General features: G+C 38.7%; 1 protein-coding gene across 1 annotated transcript in view; it reads left to right on the forward strand.

Moving 5' to 3' along the window:
* Positions 1-20650, forward strand: part of LOC150081122 (succinyl-CoA:3-ketoacid coenzyme A transferase 1, mitochondrial-like) — a 233504-nt gene that overhangs the window by 112640 nt on the left and 100214 nt on the right. The window contains exon 7 of the mRNA XM_090380930.1: positions 10227-10333. Within this exon, the coding sequence (XP_090237056.1) occupies positions 10227-10333 (107 nt within the window). The remainder of the gene's footprint in view (positions 1-10226; positions 10334-20650) is intronic.

A 20650-nucleotide genomic window follows, 5' to 3' on the forward strand; every position in this document is an offset into this window, starting at 1 on the left:
TTTTTTCAGAGTATATATATTAATTACTAACAGGCTACTAAACTTTACAACCGCTTGGTCACTGGTGGCACCGCTCCTGCCTCCACGTGGCGGGGCCGGTAACCTGGGAGAAGAAAGCCACTCTCCCGGGGCGAAAAGGAGCAAACATGGAATTTGACAATTTCCCTCCAATTGAGCCTCGGCGCTCATGTCCTAAATCAAATGATAATGACCATGACACATCACAGTCGAAAAGACTGAGGACTGACACAGAGCAAAAGGAATGTCCATCTTTCCTTATATTCCACTCCTTGTCAAACAAATGCATGAGTACACTCTCCCCGTTTCTGATACAGAAATGTTTGGAAAATACAGCAGGTTCACCTAAAATGGTGAAAAGACTTAGATCAGGTGATTTACTAATTGAAAGTGTGAGCCGTCAGCAATCAGAGACTCTGCTGAACCTCTCAGCCTTTGGTGGTATTCCCGTGCAAGTTACCCCACATGCGACGCTAAATGCTTCCAAAGGGGTCATCACTGAGTGGGATTTGATTAACGTCACAGAAGACGAATTAGTCGAAGAATTAAAAGAACAAAAAGTCACACATGCTAAGCGCATCATGATCAAAAAAGATGGCCAGCTGGTTCCAACGCGGAACATCATCCTTACGTTTGGCACACCAAATTTACCATCTAGTGTTAAAGCCGGCTATCTCAATTGCCGTATAAGACCCTACATTCCTAATCCCATCAGATGTTATAAGTGCCAAAAGTTTGGACACTCTCAGACCGTCTGTCGAGGGGATGCTGTGTGTCCAAACTGTGGTTCAAAATCCCACGCACAAACGGAATGTGATGCGGAAACACCACATTGTTCAAACTGTCAAGGCCAACACCCTGCCTACTCAAAGTCCTGTGAACTGTGGAAAACAGGAAAAAAGATCCAACAATATAAAGTAGAGCGGAAAGTCACATACCAAGAAGCAAAGAAGCAGATTATGCTTACTACAACTAAACACACCTACGCAGCAGCAACAAAGAAATATCAGTCAGCAGCCACTCAAACTGACGTGTCAGTTCCTCCATCCATGTCTATTGCAGACTGGGCTAGAGAAATACTCTCAAAATCAAAGCAAACTAATATGGAACAGCATGTGAATGACAGTGCCAATAACACACCAATTACAGTACCGCCAACGGCTTTGCAGTCTTCCTCAGAAACTATAAAAACTAAAACAGCAGTCCCAAGGCAGAAAAGTCAGCAAAATACAACAAATATGGATACTAATGAAAACATCAGCCCGGATGAGCCAATCTTAGAGCTGTACGCAGATGATGACATGGACACAGCGCGTCCTATCTTTTCGAAAAAAGAAAGAATAAAATTTGAGAGACAAAAACAGACTGGACCTAAAAAACAGACTGAATCAAACACAACCGCCAAAATCAAATAATGGATCACATAATACAGTGGAACTGTAGAGGTCTACGTAGTAATATCGATGATATCCATGACCTAATCCAACAGTACAATCCAGTAAGCATATGTTTGCAAGAAACTAATTTACCTCCGCAAGTAATTCCAAAAATCAAGAACTATACTATATATCAACATAATAGAAATAATAATACCACCGTGCGTGGAGGTGTGGCCATTCTAGTAAACTCAAGAGTCCCTACTAAACACATTCCACTGCAAACTTCCTTAGAAGCAGTAGCAGTGCGTGTCTCCTTAGGAATCATGTTAACAGTAGTTTCAATCTACCTATCACCAAACAAAGAATATACTTATAATGACCTAGAAGTACTTCTACTACAGATCCCTCCTCCATTTTGTTTATTTGGAGATTTCAATGCACACCACCTGATATGGGGCTCCCCACATACAGACAGACGAGGTAAAGTACTGGAGTCGCTGCTTGACAAACACAATCTAACACTGTTGAATACTGGTGCTGATACCTACATCCATTTCTCTACTAGAACAACGACAGCTATAGACTTGACAATCTGCTCTCCAACATTATATCCACTCATCCGCTGGACAATTCTGGACAATCCGCTAAACAGTGACCATTTTCCAATAATTTGCGAAATCCAAATAGCTAGAATCCCTCAGGTAAATAATTCCCGCTTAAAATGGAAATTTTCCAAAGCCGATTGGAAGTTATTTGCTCTCAGTATCTCATTCAATGATGAAATTATCAATTTCCAATCCATTGATGATGCCACACAGCACATCACATCTGAGATTCTGAATGCCGCGACCAAGGCCATACCAAAAATGCGTACTGGTTCGTTTAAACATACCAATATTTGGTGGAGTGAAGCATGCCAACTTGCAAAAAAAGAGAAAAACAGGGCATGGAACCTGTTTCGTAAAAACCCAACTACTGAGAACCTTATAAATTTCAAAAAACTGAAAGCAAAAGCGCGATTCGTAAGGAAAAAGGCAAAAAGAGATTCTTGGATCCAGTTTGCCTCTACTATAACAAAGAACACAAACAGCAGAATAATCTGGAATAAAATAAAAAAACTAAATGGTAGATTTCTCCCAGCATCTTCTCCAATACTGAGATGGAATGGACAAGATTTATCATCCCCAGTTGAAATAGCTAATGCTCTAGCAGAAAACTTTGCCAATATCTCAGATACAGCTGCATATGAACCATCTTTTCAGCAACTGAAAAGAAGGACTGAGCAAAGCAAATTAAACTTCAGTACAAGAATAGAGCTCCCATATAATCAACCCTTTACAATGTTGGAGCTGCAGGTTGCTCTAAACAAATCAAGAAATGGGGCATCAGGACCTGATGGTCTTTATTACGTCATGTTACAACACCTAGACAAAAAGGCTCTAAATTCCCTATTGCTTTTTCTGAATCGGGTCTTCTCCGAAAGCTATTATCCTCGCTCATGGTGTCATTCAACAGTGCTAGCTTTTCCCAAACCTGGGAAAGATCAGACGAATCCCTGCAACTATAGACCGATATCCCTTACCAGCTGCTTGGGCAAGACATTGGAAAAGATGGTACACGATAGACTTGTATGGTACATAGAATCCCACTCAGTCATCAGTAGTAATCAATACGGCTTTCGCAAAAACCGATCCACATTAGACCTTATGGTGAAAGCTGAGTGTAACATACGGAACGCCTTTATTCGGAAAGAACATCTTGTCATGGTGTGGCTGGATATTGAAAAAGCCTTTGACACCACCTGGCGCTATGGTATTCTGCAAGACCTATATGCTGTAGGACTCAGAGGTCGACTCCCAATGATCATAGAGAGTTACCTTAAAATTAGAACCTTTCAAGTGAGTTATCGTAATGCTGTTTCGCAAGCTCTTATCCAAAGAGAAGGTGTACCACAGGGATCGGTACTCAGCGCTACCCTCTTTGCTCTTAGGATAAACAATCTAGCGCAGAACATCTTGAGTAACGTAGAAATCTATCTTTATGCTGATGATCTTGCGATATCTTGCCATTCACAGAATATGCGTTCAATTGAACGACATTTGCAGCTTGCAATAAACAAAATAGTATCATGGACTTCACGTAATGGTTACCGTCTATCAGCAACCAAAACTGCAGCCATTCACTTTTGTAAAAAACGCCAACTACATCCAGAACCTGAATTATCACTGGAAAAACAACCGATACCAATTACCAGCAATATCCGATTCTTGGGCATAACTCTTGACACTAAACTGACATTCCAGAAACACATTCTACAAACGCGAACTGTCTGTATGAAAAAGCTGAATATACTTAAAGTCATCTCATCTATGACATGGGGAGCTGATCGCTATACTCTACTCCACCTATACCGGGCCTTAATCAGATCTCGATTAGATTATTGTGCTCCTGTTTATGACTCCGCCCGAAAGACTCTGTTAGCCTGTCTCAACACAATACAACATAGTGCGCTCAGGATTGCTCTTGGGGCGTTCAGGACTTCGCCGGTGCAAAGCTTATATATAGAGGCCAATGAACCTCCACTCCACCTTCGGAGAAAGATGCTGCTCCTCAATTATGCAGTTAAAATATATAGCCTTCCATCTCATCCTATCTGGCCATACCTCTATGATCCACAATGGGTAAACCTTTTCAGAAATAAGCCTCTTGAAAACAAACCTACAGGAATCCGTCTACGAGAACTGATTCAGCAGTGGAATATGCAGTTGGACAATTTACATCAAGACAGAGAAATTGTACAGTCTCCATGGAAAGTGTGTATACCTTCGTGTGATGACTATTTCCGACGTTGGGGGAAACACTCCCTGAACAATTCAACCATTCAGAAACTACATGCAGCTCACTCTTTGGCAAATGCAGACACTTTGCAAATTTATACTGATGGCTCTAAAAATGACACAGCTGTGGGAGCTGCTGTGGTGCTACCAACATCAACAGTGTCTGTTTCATTACCACAAGAATGCAGCATTTTCACTGCAGAACTCTATGCCATTAAGATGGGTTTGACCTTGCTTGCTCATGTTTTCACTCCGAAGACTATTATCTATACAGACTCCTTGAGTGCAGTGATAGCCCTCCAAGGCAATTCTCGCTCTCCACATCCACTAATAAATCAAATAAGAACTCAAATAATCGAATTGCATAACAATAGGCAGACTGTCACATTCTGTTGGATTCCAGGGCACACTGGAATACCAGGAAATGAGAGTGCAGATAAAGCAGCAAGAAACCCCACCGATAATAACCACATCCGGATTCCTTACACAGACTACAAATCAATCATACGCCGCATTTGCAATGAAAAATGGCGAGAAATATGGCATAATCAGGAAAATAACAAGTTACTAAATATAAAACAGAATCCACAGCTATGGAAATCTAGTTTCCATTCAAACAGACATGAAGAGGTAGTACTTGCTAGAGCACGTATAGGTCATACCCAACTTACACATCACTATTTATTGCGAGGAAATAATCCACCACTGTGCTTCCACTGTAATTCAACGCTAACCGTAAAACATATCCTTATAGAGTGCACTCACTATCAGTATGCCAGAAACACATCATTCCGATCCCTATCAAATTTAAATGAACCTCTTCAAATTAGACATATGATTGGAGACAACTCCAATTTACCTGAGTTTTTCCACTATCTAAAACAGATTAATATATTTATGCTCCTATAAACCCTTTTTATTAATCATTACTGTGTCTCTCGACAAGAACAGGCGCAATATGGCCAAAGTAGCTCTTGCGCCAAAAAAACCCAACAACAACAACAACAACAACAAATTACGCTGATTTCCCTGTATGTAATCTTTATCAACTATTTAATTTATTCACCTCGTTTAAGAACTGATAAGTACACATAAACCTGAAGCACTACAAATTACGCTGATTTCCCTGTATGAATTCTTTCAAACATTCAACCCGAGACTACTGAAAAACGTATACGTTTGTTTTTATACTATATATGTTATAACTTGTACCTTGTATGTATGAATTAAAAATGTGTTTCTAGTTCTTGCAAATATCACTAGAGCACACATTAATAGTAGCCAGTGTTGCCAATATGTGGGGAATTTTATAAGCCCGCAGGTAATTTTTGGGGAGTCATTGATTGTGGGGAATAACGTTCTAGCCTCAGTCTGGATGATTTGGCTATCAACGCTTTACAAGACAAGACAGGCATCATAAAATTCTTTATTGTTAAAAGCATTTATAGTTATTGCCAAAAAAGTGTGTATAGAGCATTCGGCATATCAAAAATTAAGAATTTTTTGTACAGTTTCATGTACTCTTCTATACAATTTAGTAGGTTCCTACTTGCTTGAGAACTAAAAATTATTTTAAAATTGCGAAAAGTATACATGGCAAAGGACAATAATAACAGGCAAAACTTGTTAGTAAAGGGTAGCGTTATCTTTTATTTCTTCATGCCCCACTCATATTCTTTGGTAGCGACCTTTAACATCAAGATAACAAACAATTCATAATGTTGTAAATAGTAGTATTTGGTCCATAAAAGAGCAAGAGCCTCCCCAAAATAAATTCTTTTGTTTAGCATCATTTATTATAACAATAATAAAATGTATCACAGAAGTGTTTTAATATGAGTGTCGTCATTACAACTTGTTTCCAGTCTAATTTTTGTATTATTCCATCCAGTTCACAGACTATTATATAGGGCAAAGCGTTAGTAGTACCTCCTGTTTAATAGCCATGTATAAATTAGTTTTCAAAGACCTATTAATCCAGTTAACTGCTTAGTTAACTAATAATTAATTGATTTACCAGTCATTTAATTTTTCTAGTTTATTGCATGCTCCTGACTGGTATACAGCTGTAGCGTGATAAAATGAAGTTTGGTGTGAAAAGTAAAATAGGCACCCCAAAAATAAAATTTTTGATCAAACGGAGACCCATGCAATACAGCACCTGGTACGAAAAATCAAATAGGCAAACCAAAAACAAAAAATGCTAAAAACGACGCCCCTTGCAATATGTCTTTTGGGGGGAATTGCTCGTACCACCAACACTTTTACTCTCTGGTCCTCTTTAATACTATTACTTTTTTTTTACAATGTTGGTGCCCCAAAGCCATTGTGCCCCTAAGCTAGTGCCTCTTGTGCCTAAGCCTTGAGCCTACCCTGACCCATCATATCTACAGAAAAGACATGTAATACAGAGCTGTTGTAAAAACTCTTGTGTTTCCTCTAGGACATAAGAACTTACTGTCACTGTAAGCTGCTTGGACTTTGATGTTGCAATGGACTTTGATGAGGACAACCAGTGTTGTCCTCATTGTTTCCTTTGGAGTTTGGGGGGGGATTTGTCATTCACTTCCATTTCTTTTGAAATAACATTATCATATAGCTTGTATTGAAAAGAAAAATAAAATTGCATAAACAAACTGTTGAACTACAGTAGAACCTCAAAAATCTGTAATTTTCAAAAATTTTAAACTTTTTGAACATTTCTCTGGTGGGGGGGTAACTGATGTACAAAGGCAGAGAGAAAATAGAAAGAAAAATTCATAAACAATGAAAAATTGCAATGTTTATGGTGCTCGAATACTTATACTGCCCAAGGGGCTCACATCTGGTGAGTATGGGCTTGACACACCCAAGGTCCTGAGCTGGATATCATCATTTTTCTCTTTCTTGGTGATTTACTTCTACTTCTGATTCTTGTTTTCTCTCTCTTTTGGGGTTGATTGGAGTAAATGGGTAGGAAACTCAACATGGGGAACAAAATTTTTAAATCAACTAGATGACTGTTATTTGTATCAACATGTCAGGGAAAGTACTAGAGAAAAGAATATCCTAGACCTCATCATCACACATGAATCAGATGACATAACAAGGCTGACAGTAGAGGAACCAGTAGCAGGAAGTGATCACAGAAATTCTACGGTGGATGATGATGAGAGAGGTAGCAGCAGTAAAAGACAAAGGAATGGGTTTTAATTTCAGAAAAGGAAATTTAATTTCAGAAAAGGAAATTACGATGCCTTAAGGTACTACATGGCCTCTATTAACTGGGTAGATATCGTGCAGAGAATGAATACATTTGAACTGTGGTATGCTTTTAAAACATTAATCACAGATGCCTTGAATGCGTACTTACCATTAAAAAAATACTCCACGAGGAAGGTTCCAAGTTGGATGAATAGTGAATTTGCCACATTACTTGAGCAGAAAAAGGTGGCATGGAAAGGTTACAAAGCAATAAAAAGTACTGAAGCCTATAACAGCTATAAGATGATCTGTAATAGAGCCACAGAAAAGGTTTGACAGGCAAAGGCAGTTTATGAGAAATCACTAGCAAACAGAGCAAAGAGGGGGGATAAGGAATTCTTCACATGTATAAATGCCAAGAAGAGCAGGACAAACCAGATTGGACCTTTACGTAAGGGAAAGGAGATAGTATTAAATACACCAGCTTCTGTTGCAGATGAACTCAACAGTTATTTTACATCGATATTTACAAATGAAAAACCTTTTGTGGCAATGGGAAATTGTGGGAGCGAAGTTGAAAAATATGTAATTAATTATATTGAAATTTCGCAAGATTATTTAATGAAAAAACTTTCGAGCCTGCAGGCCAATAAGGCTCCTGGAGTTGCTGGAATATACCCTATAATCTTAAGGGAGGCAGCAAGTGAGTGCATTGAACCATTGAGGCTAATTATGCGAGCATCACTAGACTCTGGGGAGATTCCCTTGGATTGGAAAAGTGCCAATGTATCTCCCATACATAAGGGTGGCTCTAAGAGTGAAGTGGGAAATTATCGACCTGTCAGTCTGACTTCAGTGGTAAGGAAAATCATAAGGGTGGAATTCAGCATCATTTGGATCGAATTGAAATTCTCAAGGATACTCAGCATGGTTTTGTAAAGGGAAAATCATGTTTAACAAATCTGGTTCGCTATTTCGAAAGGGTCACTCACGAGCTGGATTTAGGGAATAATTTCGATATTGTTTATTTAGATTTCAGCAAAGCTTTTGATTCAGTCCCACATGAGCGGTTGCTTTATAAGCTGGAACAGGTTGGAATCACTGGGAAAATCCTTAGATGGATAGCAGGATTTCTTCAGGGCAGGAGGCAGAGGGTTGTGATAAATGGCTATTCCTCAGATTGGGTTGATGTAAGAAGTGAGGTTCCCCAAGGATCAGTATTAGAACCACTGTTGTTTTTAATTTTCATAAACAACATCGATGAAGGGATAGAGGGCATGATTGTTCAGATTACGAACCTAAGGGGGCATAAATTCAAATTATGAAAGGACAGATGTAGAATAGATGTGCGGAAATTTTCCTTTAGCCAGCGGGTGGTTAATTGCTGGAACAAACTTCCATCTGTCGTTGTGGAAGTTGATAGGTTGAATAAATTTAAGGAGGAACTGGACAGTCATTTGGAGGGAATGGTGTGATTTTTTTTTTTTTTTTTTTGGCTGATGCTGCATAAGCTCATACATTTGCTTTCTTGCATCACATGCCACTACTACTACTACTACTACTGCATTATTAGCATTTGGCAAATGATGCAAGAATGCAAGCTTATACAGAGTTTCAGCCAAAAAAAAAAAAAAAAAAATTCCCATCTCATCTGTCCATTTTCTCCAACAGTTTATCTAGTTCTTCCTTGAATTTGTTAAAGCTATTAACTTCCACAATAATAAATGGAATTTTGTTCCAGCAATCAACCACCCACCGGTAGATTGCATAAATTCAAATTCTTCAATTTGAATTTATGCCCCTTCAGGTGAATAGTCTGAACAATTATGTAATAAAAATAAGTAATTACCTCATGATATCAAGGTTATATTATTATTATTATTATCCATATGATGCAAGGAAGCCTGAGGCTTTTGCTGCACCAGCCAAAAAAAAAATTTCTGAGTTACCCTGAGAGAGAGAGAGAGAGAGAGAGAGAGAACAAGAGTCAGAAGTAGATAGGAATCACCAAGAAAGAGAAGAATAATGATATCCAGCTTGGGACCCTGGGTGTGCCATGCCCATACTCACCAAATGTGAGTTATGCATAATCTTTTAATAAAAAAAAAAAGAAAACCCTCAGAATTTTGAAAAATCTGAAATATGCTCAGAAATCCTGCTTCTGAGCTTCTGTTGTATTGAAGAATATGAACAGATAAATGCTAATATGTATCAACAAATATCTTCTTTCATCTTCTCAACCTCCAACCCAAGCATGGTACTAAGTACTATAGGTTCTAATACCTCTCGTGTTTGGGGTTTTCATAAAAAAAAAAAAAAAAAAAATGTATATGCATAGTCACTAATGCTTTAATGCATTAAAATGATTATAAAAAATAATTGATACTCTATGTTCAATACAATAACTTCAATCTATATTGCAAGCAGCATATTTGACTATGGCTTCATGATATTAGAAATGTTTTATAAGTACCCATGAGACATTCTTCAAACATTGCATATTGGCTGACCTTAAGTTTAACCCAGAGTCAGAGCCAAGTTCCTGTTGTTTAACCAGTTGGCATGGTGTCAAGTGTAATATACAGAACTATTTATACTTTATTTGTAATAATAATTGATTTTAACAAATATATATATATCATACTTTGATATTTTGCTAGCTTTATTTAAGTTGGAATTTCAGAGATATTTGTAGCAGTCTTAAATATGTATAAGCAATCTTGTCTTACTTTTCAGAGATTTGGGTACTTACATAGGTGTATCAGTTTAAAAAAAAGGTTCATATTTGTTTCATAAATTTTTTTTGTAGGACCGCAAGTTCAAGGGACATAACTACATATTGGAAGAAGCAATAACAGGAGATTTTGCCTTAATAAAAGCTTGGAAAGCAGATAAAGCAGGGAATTTAATATTCAGGTAATTGAGATGATATATTAATTTTTTTTAATTAACAAAAATTTGGGAAAGAGAAACATTAGCAATCAGAATACAGGTAGCCCTCGGTTTACAACTGGGTTCCGTTCCTGAATGAACTGTTGCAAAAAAAATAGGTGTAAAATGAACCTAATTATATAATATAAGTAAATGAGAAGTCAGTTAGTTTTAAAGTTTTAAAATGTTTCAGAGCTTTAAAATATAATAATATTATACTACTTATGTCAATTTTGAGAGGGGCCTGGAACATAACTCACTGACTTATTAGCATTAGCATTAGCATTAGTAGAGGCATTTGATGCAAGAAAGCAAGCTTATGCAGCATCAGCCAAAAAAAAAAAAAAAACCACTTCCACTTCACCCCTCTGTTCGTTCAAAATACCTGTCCAGCTGAGCCTTAAACTTATTTAGGCTATCAACCTCCACCACAAGGGATGGAAGTCTGTTCCACCAACCAACCACCCGCTGGCTAAAGGCAAATTTCCGCACGTCTATCCTACATCTGTCTTTCCTCAATTTGAATTTATGCCCTCTCAGGTGATTTTTCTGAGCTAGAGGAAGAATCCCATCAGCATTGAGCATGCTTAAACCATTCAAGGCTTTATACACCTCTATCAGATCACCTCGCTGGTGCCTAGTCTCCAGACACTGTAATTTGCAAAACTTAAGCCTTTCTTCGTAAGAGCACCCCTTTGTTCCATTCACTAATCTTGTTGCCCTTCTCTGTACTCGTTCCAGCAGCTCTACATCCTTCTTGAAATGAGGCCTCCAGACCTGTATACAGTACTCTAGGTGTGGCCTGACCATCGCCTTATACAATGGAATAATCACCTCCTTATTCCTGCTGGAAAAATTCCTGTATATCATTGACAAAACTCCATGAGCTACTCTTGCAGCCCGTCTGCACTGCTCAGAGAAATTCATATCTGCCTGCACAACCACCCCCAAGTCCCTTTCATTCTCTACCACTGTCAGTGTTGTACCACAGAGTTGATACGTTGCTCTGGGGTTGCTGTTTCCCATGTGTAGTACTTTACATTTGTCAGTGTTAAACTTCATTTGCCACCTCTCAGCCCATCTGCTCAACCTTTCCAGATCCTGTTGCAGCAGCATAGTGTCAGTAGTGTCCTTGACAACCCTGCCAACCTTTGTATCGTCTGCAAACTTGGACATTAAGCCCGATATACCATCATCAATATCATTTATAAATACAGAAAACAATAATGGACCCAACACTGAGCCCTGAGGGACTCCACTAATAACATCAGTCCACGATGAGCAGTGTCCATTGATTACCACTCTCTGTCTTCTCCCCCTCAACCACCCCTTTATCCATAGCAGCAATTTGCCTCCAATGTCACACTGCTCCAATTTGTGTAGCAGTCTTCCATGTGCAACAGTATCAAAAGCCTTTCTAAAATCCAAGTATATAATATCAAAGTTATTCCCTGCATCCAGTTCTTTTGTGACTGCATCATAGTATCCAATCAAGTTGGTCAGGCAAGACTTCCCCTTAACAAAACCATGCTGTGTCTGAGCTATAACTGAAGTCTTGTCTAAATGATCCTGCAGTGCTTCTTTAACCAGTGCCTCCATTAATTTTCCTGGAACAGAAGTTAAGCTCACAGGTCTATAATTACTTGTGTCAGCCTTTGATCCTCCTTTGTGAATTGGGGTCACATTTGCACATTTCCAGTCTATGGGTACCTCCCCTGAGTCCAAGGAAGCTCTCATAATTATGGCTAAGGGTTTGCTTACTTCCTTTGCTGCCTCCTTTAATATAACTGGATAGATCCCATCCACCCCGGGTGCCTTTCTTGTGTTTATCTTCAACAGTTTCTCCTCCACTTTACTCCCAGTTATTTCAAGATTCTGTAGCTTACTGCTAGAGTTGAATACACCTCTGGCATTCCCCTCGCTGAATAACTCCTCATGTGTGAATGTCGATGCAAAATATTCATTTAGTTTGTTAGCTACCTGAGCAGGATCATCAACACTTGACCCATCAATATCAAGTGGACCAATCTGATTCATCCCCTTCCTTCTAGAGTTTACATAAGTAAAGAACTCTTTGTTGTTTTTCTTTGCATCCCTTGCCAAGGATTTCTCGTAATCTGCCTTCGCCTGCCTAACCTCCTTTGTAACTTGGTTGCATATCAACTTGTATCTATCATAGGCTTCTGTGTCATGTGTTAATTTGTATGTATCCCATGCATTTTTCTTCTCTGCCATATGCCTCATTAGTTCATCTGACATCCATTTTGGCCTAAACCTTGAACAATATTTCTTAGTTGGTATGTAAAGCCTAGTAGCTTCCAAGATAAGTTCTTTGAATGCTTCCCATTTTGAATTTGCTGCTGGTAACATCATCATTTGGTTCCACTGTATAGAATTTAAATACTGTCTCAGTCCATCGTAGTCGCCTTTACGGAAGCAATAACCCTTCCCTTTACCCCTAATGGTAGTTACCTCTTTGAGTAAATCCCACTTCAGCACACTGTGATCACTGCCACCTAGTGGTTCATTTATCTGCAGATTCTTAATGCATGAAGAATCACTGCTGATAATCAAATCAAGAGTATTACTCCCTCTAGTTGCCTCCCGAACATGCTTGTAGAAAACAATCATCCAATAAATCCACAAAAGCCCTGCTAGTGTGTGAGTAACCAGCCCCCAAAATCCAGTCAATATCTGGGAAATTAAAATCTCCCATTATAAGACACTCTGATTTACTGGCCCACTCTATTTCCCTGTACAGTTTCTTATTATACTCATCAGAGTCATTAGGCCTATAGCACACTCCTACTCTCAATTTTGATCTCCCAATGTTTATGTCACACCAAACTGACTCCACACTACACTGTCCAGCGATGTCGACTGGCTTCACTTCCTTGGTTTTTATGTGTTTCGTAACTAATAGCATAACACCTCCTCCCTTCCTATCCTGTCTATCCTTTCTGTAGACGTTGTACTCCCCAAATTGCAGTTCCGCATCCCTTATATCTGTGTGACACCACGTCTCTGATATCCCAACAATATCTGCCTTCGATGTTTTGAGCAATACCTCAAATTCATCAAATTTATTTACTAAACTCCTAGCATTGGTGTACACGCAAGTATACCTGCACCTGTTTCTATTCTTCTCAACTTATGTTACAGGCTCCTCTCAAAATTTACATGTGGTATAATATTATTACATTTTAAAGCTCTGAAATGAATGCCATGAATGTAAAAACAGTATTTTTATGAATATAAATCAGTTAAATGTAATACAGTATAAAATAACCAAATTAAAATTTAAATAAAAAAATTTAATTTTATACATTTACTTTGATATGTTCGAAGCCCAGACTGAAAGTTTTTGTAAGTGCCCCTGCATTGATCTTTTCTTTGTGTAATGCAGAGATTTTACTTCTCTGATGAAGTTCCTGGTTGAAGACCTTTCCCTTTTTTGAAGAAAGCATGAAGTCGAGATTTCCTTTCTTTCTTTGAGAACACAGAATAAGGGCCAATGGATACAATTGTGCTCCTTTTCACTTTTGCACTTCCAGGCATGGTCAGTCTCACAGAGCTCATCAGTGAGGGTCTTGATGGCTGAAAGGATGCCCTGTAGATCGCTTCATAGATTTTAGAGGAGGCTGTTCATATTTATTTTTTCTCCTTCTCCTTCTGTTGGGTTAGTTCTTTAATCAGTTCGTCTGCTCAACTTTTCCAGATCCTGTTGCAGCGGCATACTGTTATTACTGTTATTAACAACTCTGCCAACCTTTGTATCATCTGCAAACTTTGTCATTAAGCTTGATATACCTTCATCAATATCATTGATAAATAAACAAAACAACAATGGGCCCAACACAAAACCTGGGAGACTCCATTAATAACATTAGTCCACAAAGAGCAGTGTCCATTGATTACCACTCTCTGCCATCTCCCACTAAGCCATCCCTTTATCCATTGTAGCAACTTACCCTTAATGCCATACTGCTTCAATTTGTACAGTAGTCTTCCATGTGCAGCAGTATCAAAAGCCTTCCTAAGATCCAAGTATATGATATCAAAATTATTTTTTGCATCCAGTTCCTTTGTGACTGCATCATAGTAACCAATCAAATTAGTCAGACAAGATTTCCCCCTTAACAAACCCATGCTGTGTTTGAATTATTACTGCAGTCTTGTCTAGATGATCCTGCAATGCTTCTTTATCCAGTGACTCCATTATTTTCCCAGGAACAGAAGTCAAACTAACAGGTCTGTAATTACTTGTGTCACCTTTTGATCCCCCTTTGTAAATTGGAGATACTTATGCACATCTCCAGTCTGTTGGTACTTCTCCTGAGTCCAAGGATGCACTTGTAATTATGGCTAAGGGTTGCTTACTTCCTTTGCCACTTCTTTAATATAACTGGATAGATCCCATCCACCCAGCTACTTTTCTTACATTTAATTTCAATAATTTCTCTTCCACTTTGTTCTCAGTTATTACAAAATCATTTAACTCTCTGTTAGAGTTGGATTAACATCTGGCCTTCTCCTCCTTGTATAACTCCTCACATGTGAATGTAGATGCAAAATATTCAAGTGGACCAATCTCATTCATCCCCTTCCTTTTAGAGTTTATATAAGTAAAGAAGTCTTTGCTGTTTTTCTTTGCATGATTTTCCAAAGATTTCTCATAATCTGCCTTTACTTGCCTAACCTCCTTTGTGACTTGATTACAGACTAACTTATATCTATCATAGCTCATCATATACTCCCTCCTATTGTGTCTGAGCAGGATTGTAGACACTTTCAAATTTAACACTAACTCGTTACTTTTTTCCAACGTTGACCTGAACTTGTTAAGTATATCTGCAGATCTCCTACACCTAATGTCATTGGTGCCAATGTATACAACAATATCATCTTTTGTGATATCTGCTCTACTACAAGATGATATCTGCTCTACAACATCATGAACTTTTGCCCCTTGGCAGACATACCCTGGTCCTATTCCACCTATACTTATCCAATATATTTCCTGTTTCCTATAAAGGAAACAGGAAATATAATAATAACTAGATCCTGTGGGACCAGTGCATTCTGCCCTGAAGATTGCTACTGTGTTGCCTGGTGCACAAGAGTGAGCTCTGGTGTTGAATTTGGCAGCTGAGAGCTTTAAGATGCCCCCCCCCCCATTTTAATTCCTTCAAGGGCATCTACCCAACTCTTCAAACTCTCATAAACCCCCATCAGAATGCTGGTTGGCACCTAATTTCATAACATTCTCATTACCTAGCACACACAAAGACATCCTCCCTGGATAGATCATGTCCTGTTCCAAAAAGGTCTGCAGACATGTCACATTTTGCACATTTTTTTAGATTATGATGCGTTCGAGAATTTCCCCCTTCAGTTCTCCCCCAAACCACAGCACTTCTGCTACTTTGTGCATGTTGTTTTGCTGCTCCAGTCTGGGGTATTATTGGCTTTTAAATGCAGTTTAATTAACAATATAAATTAATAAGATGTATAAATTTAATTGATTAATTGACAATACTAAGCTAACAGATTCCTATTACAGTGCTATGCATTATGCTGTCTAGTTTTATTATTATTATTATTATTATTATTAGCCATGTGGTGCAAGGAGGCCTGAACCTTTTGCTGCACCAGCCAAAAAAAATTTCTGAGTTACCCAGAGAGAGAGAGAGAGAGAGAGAGAGAGAGAGAGAGAGAGAGAGAGAGAGAGAGAGAGAGAGAGAGAGATTGAGAGAGTGTGTCAAAAGTAGAAGGGAATCACCAAGAAAGAGAAGAATGATGATGATATCCAGCTCACAACCCTAGGTGCAAGCCCATACTTACCAGATGTGAGCCCCTGGGGTTAAATTTATGTTATATCTTACGCTATCAAGTTCAAGATATACGCTATTCCGTATCAATCTAATATACTACAATGATGATTGCAAGTTTTGAACTGTACAGTTTTACCAATACTAAGTAATAACCTAAAAAATATCTATCTAAATTCAAAATAAACTAAGTATCGTAACTAGGAATATAAAGCTACTTCTAGAAAATGAATTAATATGCCAAGTAAGTTATTAAAATGGCAAAAATTTCAGAAAAACTTTTCTATTAGCTGGAGCTGTAAAACCTTTGCCCACACAAAGCTACTCTCATTGCCCTTTTAAAGGTGTTATGCTTAAGATCTTAATGTAACTTTTCCATAAAGCAAAGCTCATCCATTTGTATTTGAAGATGAAAAAAAAAATGAATGAATATTTGAAAATTATTCATTTGTGACAGCACTGATGACTGTGCACTGTAAGGAGATTTTGTCTATAAGTCAGGTGCTTGTTTATATATAATGTTTATAATTTGGAGGGTGAACCTGTAATTTATGATTTTTAATATTATGAATCGATTTTTGATATTATCTTTTATGATTTTTGAGTTGTTGATGTGATACTTTATAATATCGTAGAGAGGATATCATCTTTTAAGGGCAAAAAAGGTGATATTGTACACGTTGGCACTAATGATATTAAGAGTAGGAGACCAGCGGAATTACTTAACAAGTACAGGTCACTGTTAAAAAAAAGCTGTGAATTTGGGTTGAATTTGAAAGTGCCTGCAATTCTGCCCAGACATGATAGGAGTGAGTATATGATGAGAGCCTTGTCGATCAATTCGGCCCTGGAAAGATTGTGCAAGGCTCAAGGGGTAGAATTTTTTTCAGCCTGGTCTGTACTTGTTAACAGGAGAGACTGCTTCTACAGGGATGGGATACTTAAACAGAAAGGGTGCAAGAATAATTGCTGATGCTATCAAGGCAGTGTTAGGTGGATCGGAAAACTGGTAGCTTGGGAAGATACAAGAACTAATAGATTAACAGTAGCCACTGGCAGAGGTGAAAGTGATTCTGCACTGCTTCTATTGGAATGAGCAGCAGCCTGGAAAACAAGATACAGGGTATTTCAGAGACTGCTGGGAGTCATTGCGGTACAAGTAAACACATGGGTTGTGTTAGGGTAGCTAAGAATAGGAACAGGTGGATGTATACTTGTGTGTACACCAATGCTAGGAGTTTTCTAGTGTGTGAGTGGGTTGGTCACTCGCACACTAGCAAGGCTTTTGTGAATTTATTGGATGATTGTTTTCTACATCAGCATGTTTGGGAGGCAAATAAATTTCATGATTTATGTTTGGTAAATAAATTTGATGAATTTGAGGTATTTCTGAGAACATCAAAGGCAGATATTGTTGGGATATCAGAGATGTGGTGTCACACAGATATAAGGAATGCAGAACTGGAATTTGGAGAGTACAATATGTACAGAAAGGATAGAAAGGGAGGAGGGGTAATGCTGTTAGTCAAGAAACACATAAAATCCAAGGAAGTGAAGCCAGTCGACATTGCTGGACAGTGCAATGTCAAGTAAGTTTGGTGTGACATAAGCATTGGGAGATCAAAATTGAGATTAGGAGTGTGCTTTAGGCCTAATGACTCTGATGAGTATAATAAGATACTGTACAGGGAAATAGAGTGGGCCAGTAAATCAGAGAGCCTTATAATGGGGGATTTTAATTTCCCAGATATTGACAGAAATTTGTGGGTTGTCACTCACACACTAGCAAGGCTTTTGTGGATTCATTGGATGATTGTTTTCTACATCAGCATGTTCGGGAGGCAACTAGAGGGAGCATATCGGGAGGCAACTAGAGGGAGCATATCTGATTATCGGTAGTGATACTTCATGCATTAAGAATCTGCAGATAAAGGAACCACTAGGTGGCAGTGATCACAGTGTGCTGAAGTGGGATTTACTCAAGGAGGTAACTACCATCAGAGCTAAAGGGAAGGGTTTTTGCTTTCGTAAAGGCGACTACGATGGTCTGGGACAGTATATAAATTCTATACAATGGGACCAACTGATGATGTTACCAACAGCAAATTCAAAATAGGAAGCATTCAAAGAATTTATCTTGGAAACTACTAGGCTTTACATACCAACTAAGAAATATTGTTCCAGGTTTAGGCCTAAATGGATGTCAGATCAACTAATGAGACATATGGCAGAGAAGAAAATACATGGGATACATATAAATTAATGGATAACATGGAAGCCTCTGATATATATAAGCTAGTCTGTAACCAAGTCACAAAGGAGATTAGGCAGGCAAAGGCAGACTATGAGAGCTTCTTTGGACTCAGGTGCGGTACTCATAGACTGGATATGTGCAAATGTGACCTCAATTCACAAAGGAGAATCAAAGGCTGACACAAGTAATTATAGTCCTGTGAGTTTAACTTCTGTTCCTGGAAAATTAATGGAGGCACTGGTTAAAGAAGCACTACAGGATCATCTAGACAAGACTTCAGTTATAGCTTGGGCACAACATGTTTTGTTAAGGGAAAATCTTTCCTGACCAATTTGATCGGATACTATGATGCAGTCACAAAAGAACTGGATGCAGAGAATAACTTTGATATTATATATTTGGATCTTAGAAAGGCTTTTGATACTGTTGCACATGAAAGGCTACTGCACAAATTGGAGCAGCGTGGCATTGGAGGCAAATTGCTGCTATGGGTAAAGGGATGGTTGAGGGGGAGAAGACAGAGAATGGACACTGCTCATTGTGGACTAATGTTATTAGTGCAATCCCTCAGGGTTCAGCGTTGGGTCCATTGTTCTTTTCTGTATTTATAAATGATATTGATGATGGTATATCAAACTTAATGTCCAAGTTTGAAAACGATACAAAGGTTGGCAGGGTTGTTAAGGATACTACTGACAGTATGGTGCTGCAACAGGATCTGGAAAGGTTGAGCAGATGGGCTGAGAGGTAGCAAATGAAGTTTAACATTGACAAATGTAAAGTACTACATATGGGAGACAGTAATCCCAGAGCAACGTATCAACTCTGTGGTACAACACTGAAAGTGGTAGAGAATGAAAAGGACCTGGGGATAATTGTGCAGGCAGATATGAAGTTTTCTGAGCAGTGCAGATGGGCTGCAAGAGTAGCTCATTGTGTCTTGTCAATGATATACAGGATTTTTTCTAGCAGGGATAAGGAGGTGATTATTCCCTTGTATAAGGCAATGGTCAGGCCACACCTTGAGTACTGTATACAGGTCTGGAGGCCTCATTTCAAGAAGGATGTAGAGCTGCTGGAACGAGTACAGAGAAGGGCAACAAGATTAGTGAGGGGAACAAGGGTTGCTCTTAGCAAGAGAGGCTAAAGGTTTGCAAGTTTCAGTATTGGAGACTAGGCACTTGCGATGTGATCTGATTGAGGTGTATAAACCCCTGAATGGTTTGAGCAGGCTCAATACTGACAGGATACTTCCATTTGCCCAGATTAAGAACCTGAGGGGGCACAGATTCAAATTGAGGAAAGATAATTGTAGATTAGATGTTTGGACTAGGCACAAGCGAAGCAAGGTGATCTGACTGAGGTCTGTTAGGCTTTGAATGGCTTGAGCAGGCTTAATACTGATGAGATTAGCATTAGTTGAGGCATATGATGCAAGAAAGCAAGTTTATACCGCATCAGCCAAAAAAAAAAAAAAAAACCCTTCCCATCCCATTTCACCCATCCGGTCACTCCAAATGTTTGTCTAGTTTAGCCTTAAATTTATTTAAGCTCTCAACTTCCACAACAACAACGGATGGAAGTCTGTTCCAGCAATCACCTACCCGCTGGCTAAAGGCAAATGTCCGCACATCTGTTCTACAATTGTCTTTCCTCAATTTGAATCTATGCCCCCTCAGGTTCTTAAAATGAGCAAACGGAAGTATCCTGTAAGCATTGAGCCTACTCAAACCATTCAAGGCCTTGTACACCTTGATCAGATAACCTCTCAGGTGTCTAGTCTCCAGACGCTGTAACTTGCAGTACTTAAGCCTTTCTTTGTAAGCACACGCCTTTGTTCCTCTCACCAGTCTCGTTGCCCTTCTCTGTACTTGATCTAGCAACTCTTCATCCTTCCTAAACTGAGGAAGGATGAAGACCTGTATGCAGTATTCAAGGTGTTGCCTGACTATTACCTTATATAAAGGGATAATCTCCTCCCTGTCTCTGCTAGCAAAATTCTTATATATCATTGACAAAACTCCATGACCTGCTCTGGCAGCCTGTCTGCACTACTCAGAGAACTTCATATCTGACTGCACAATTACACCCAGGTCTTTTTCATTCTCCACCTTCCTGATAGTACCACACATTTGATACATTTCTCTAGGGTTATTGCTACCCATATGCAGTACTTTGCATTTGTTAATGTTAAACTTTAGTTGCCTCTTCTCAGCC

Source organism: Mastigoproctus giganteus, chromosome 9, assembly GCF_048544385.1.
Source record: "Mastigoproctus giganteus isolate SK-2022 chromosome 9, ASM4854438v1, whole genome shotgun sequence".
Taxonomy (NCBI): domain Eukaryota; kingdom Metazoa; phylum Arthropoda; class Arachnida; order Uropygi; family Thelyphonidae; genus Mastigoproctus; species Mastigoproctus giganteus.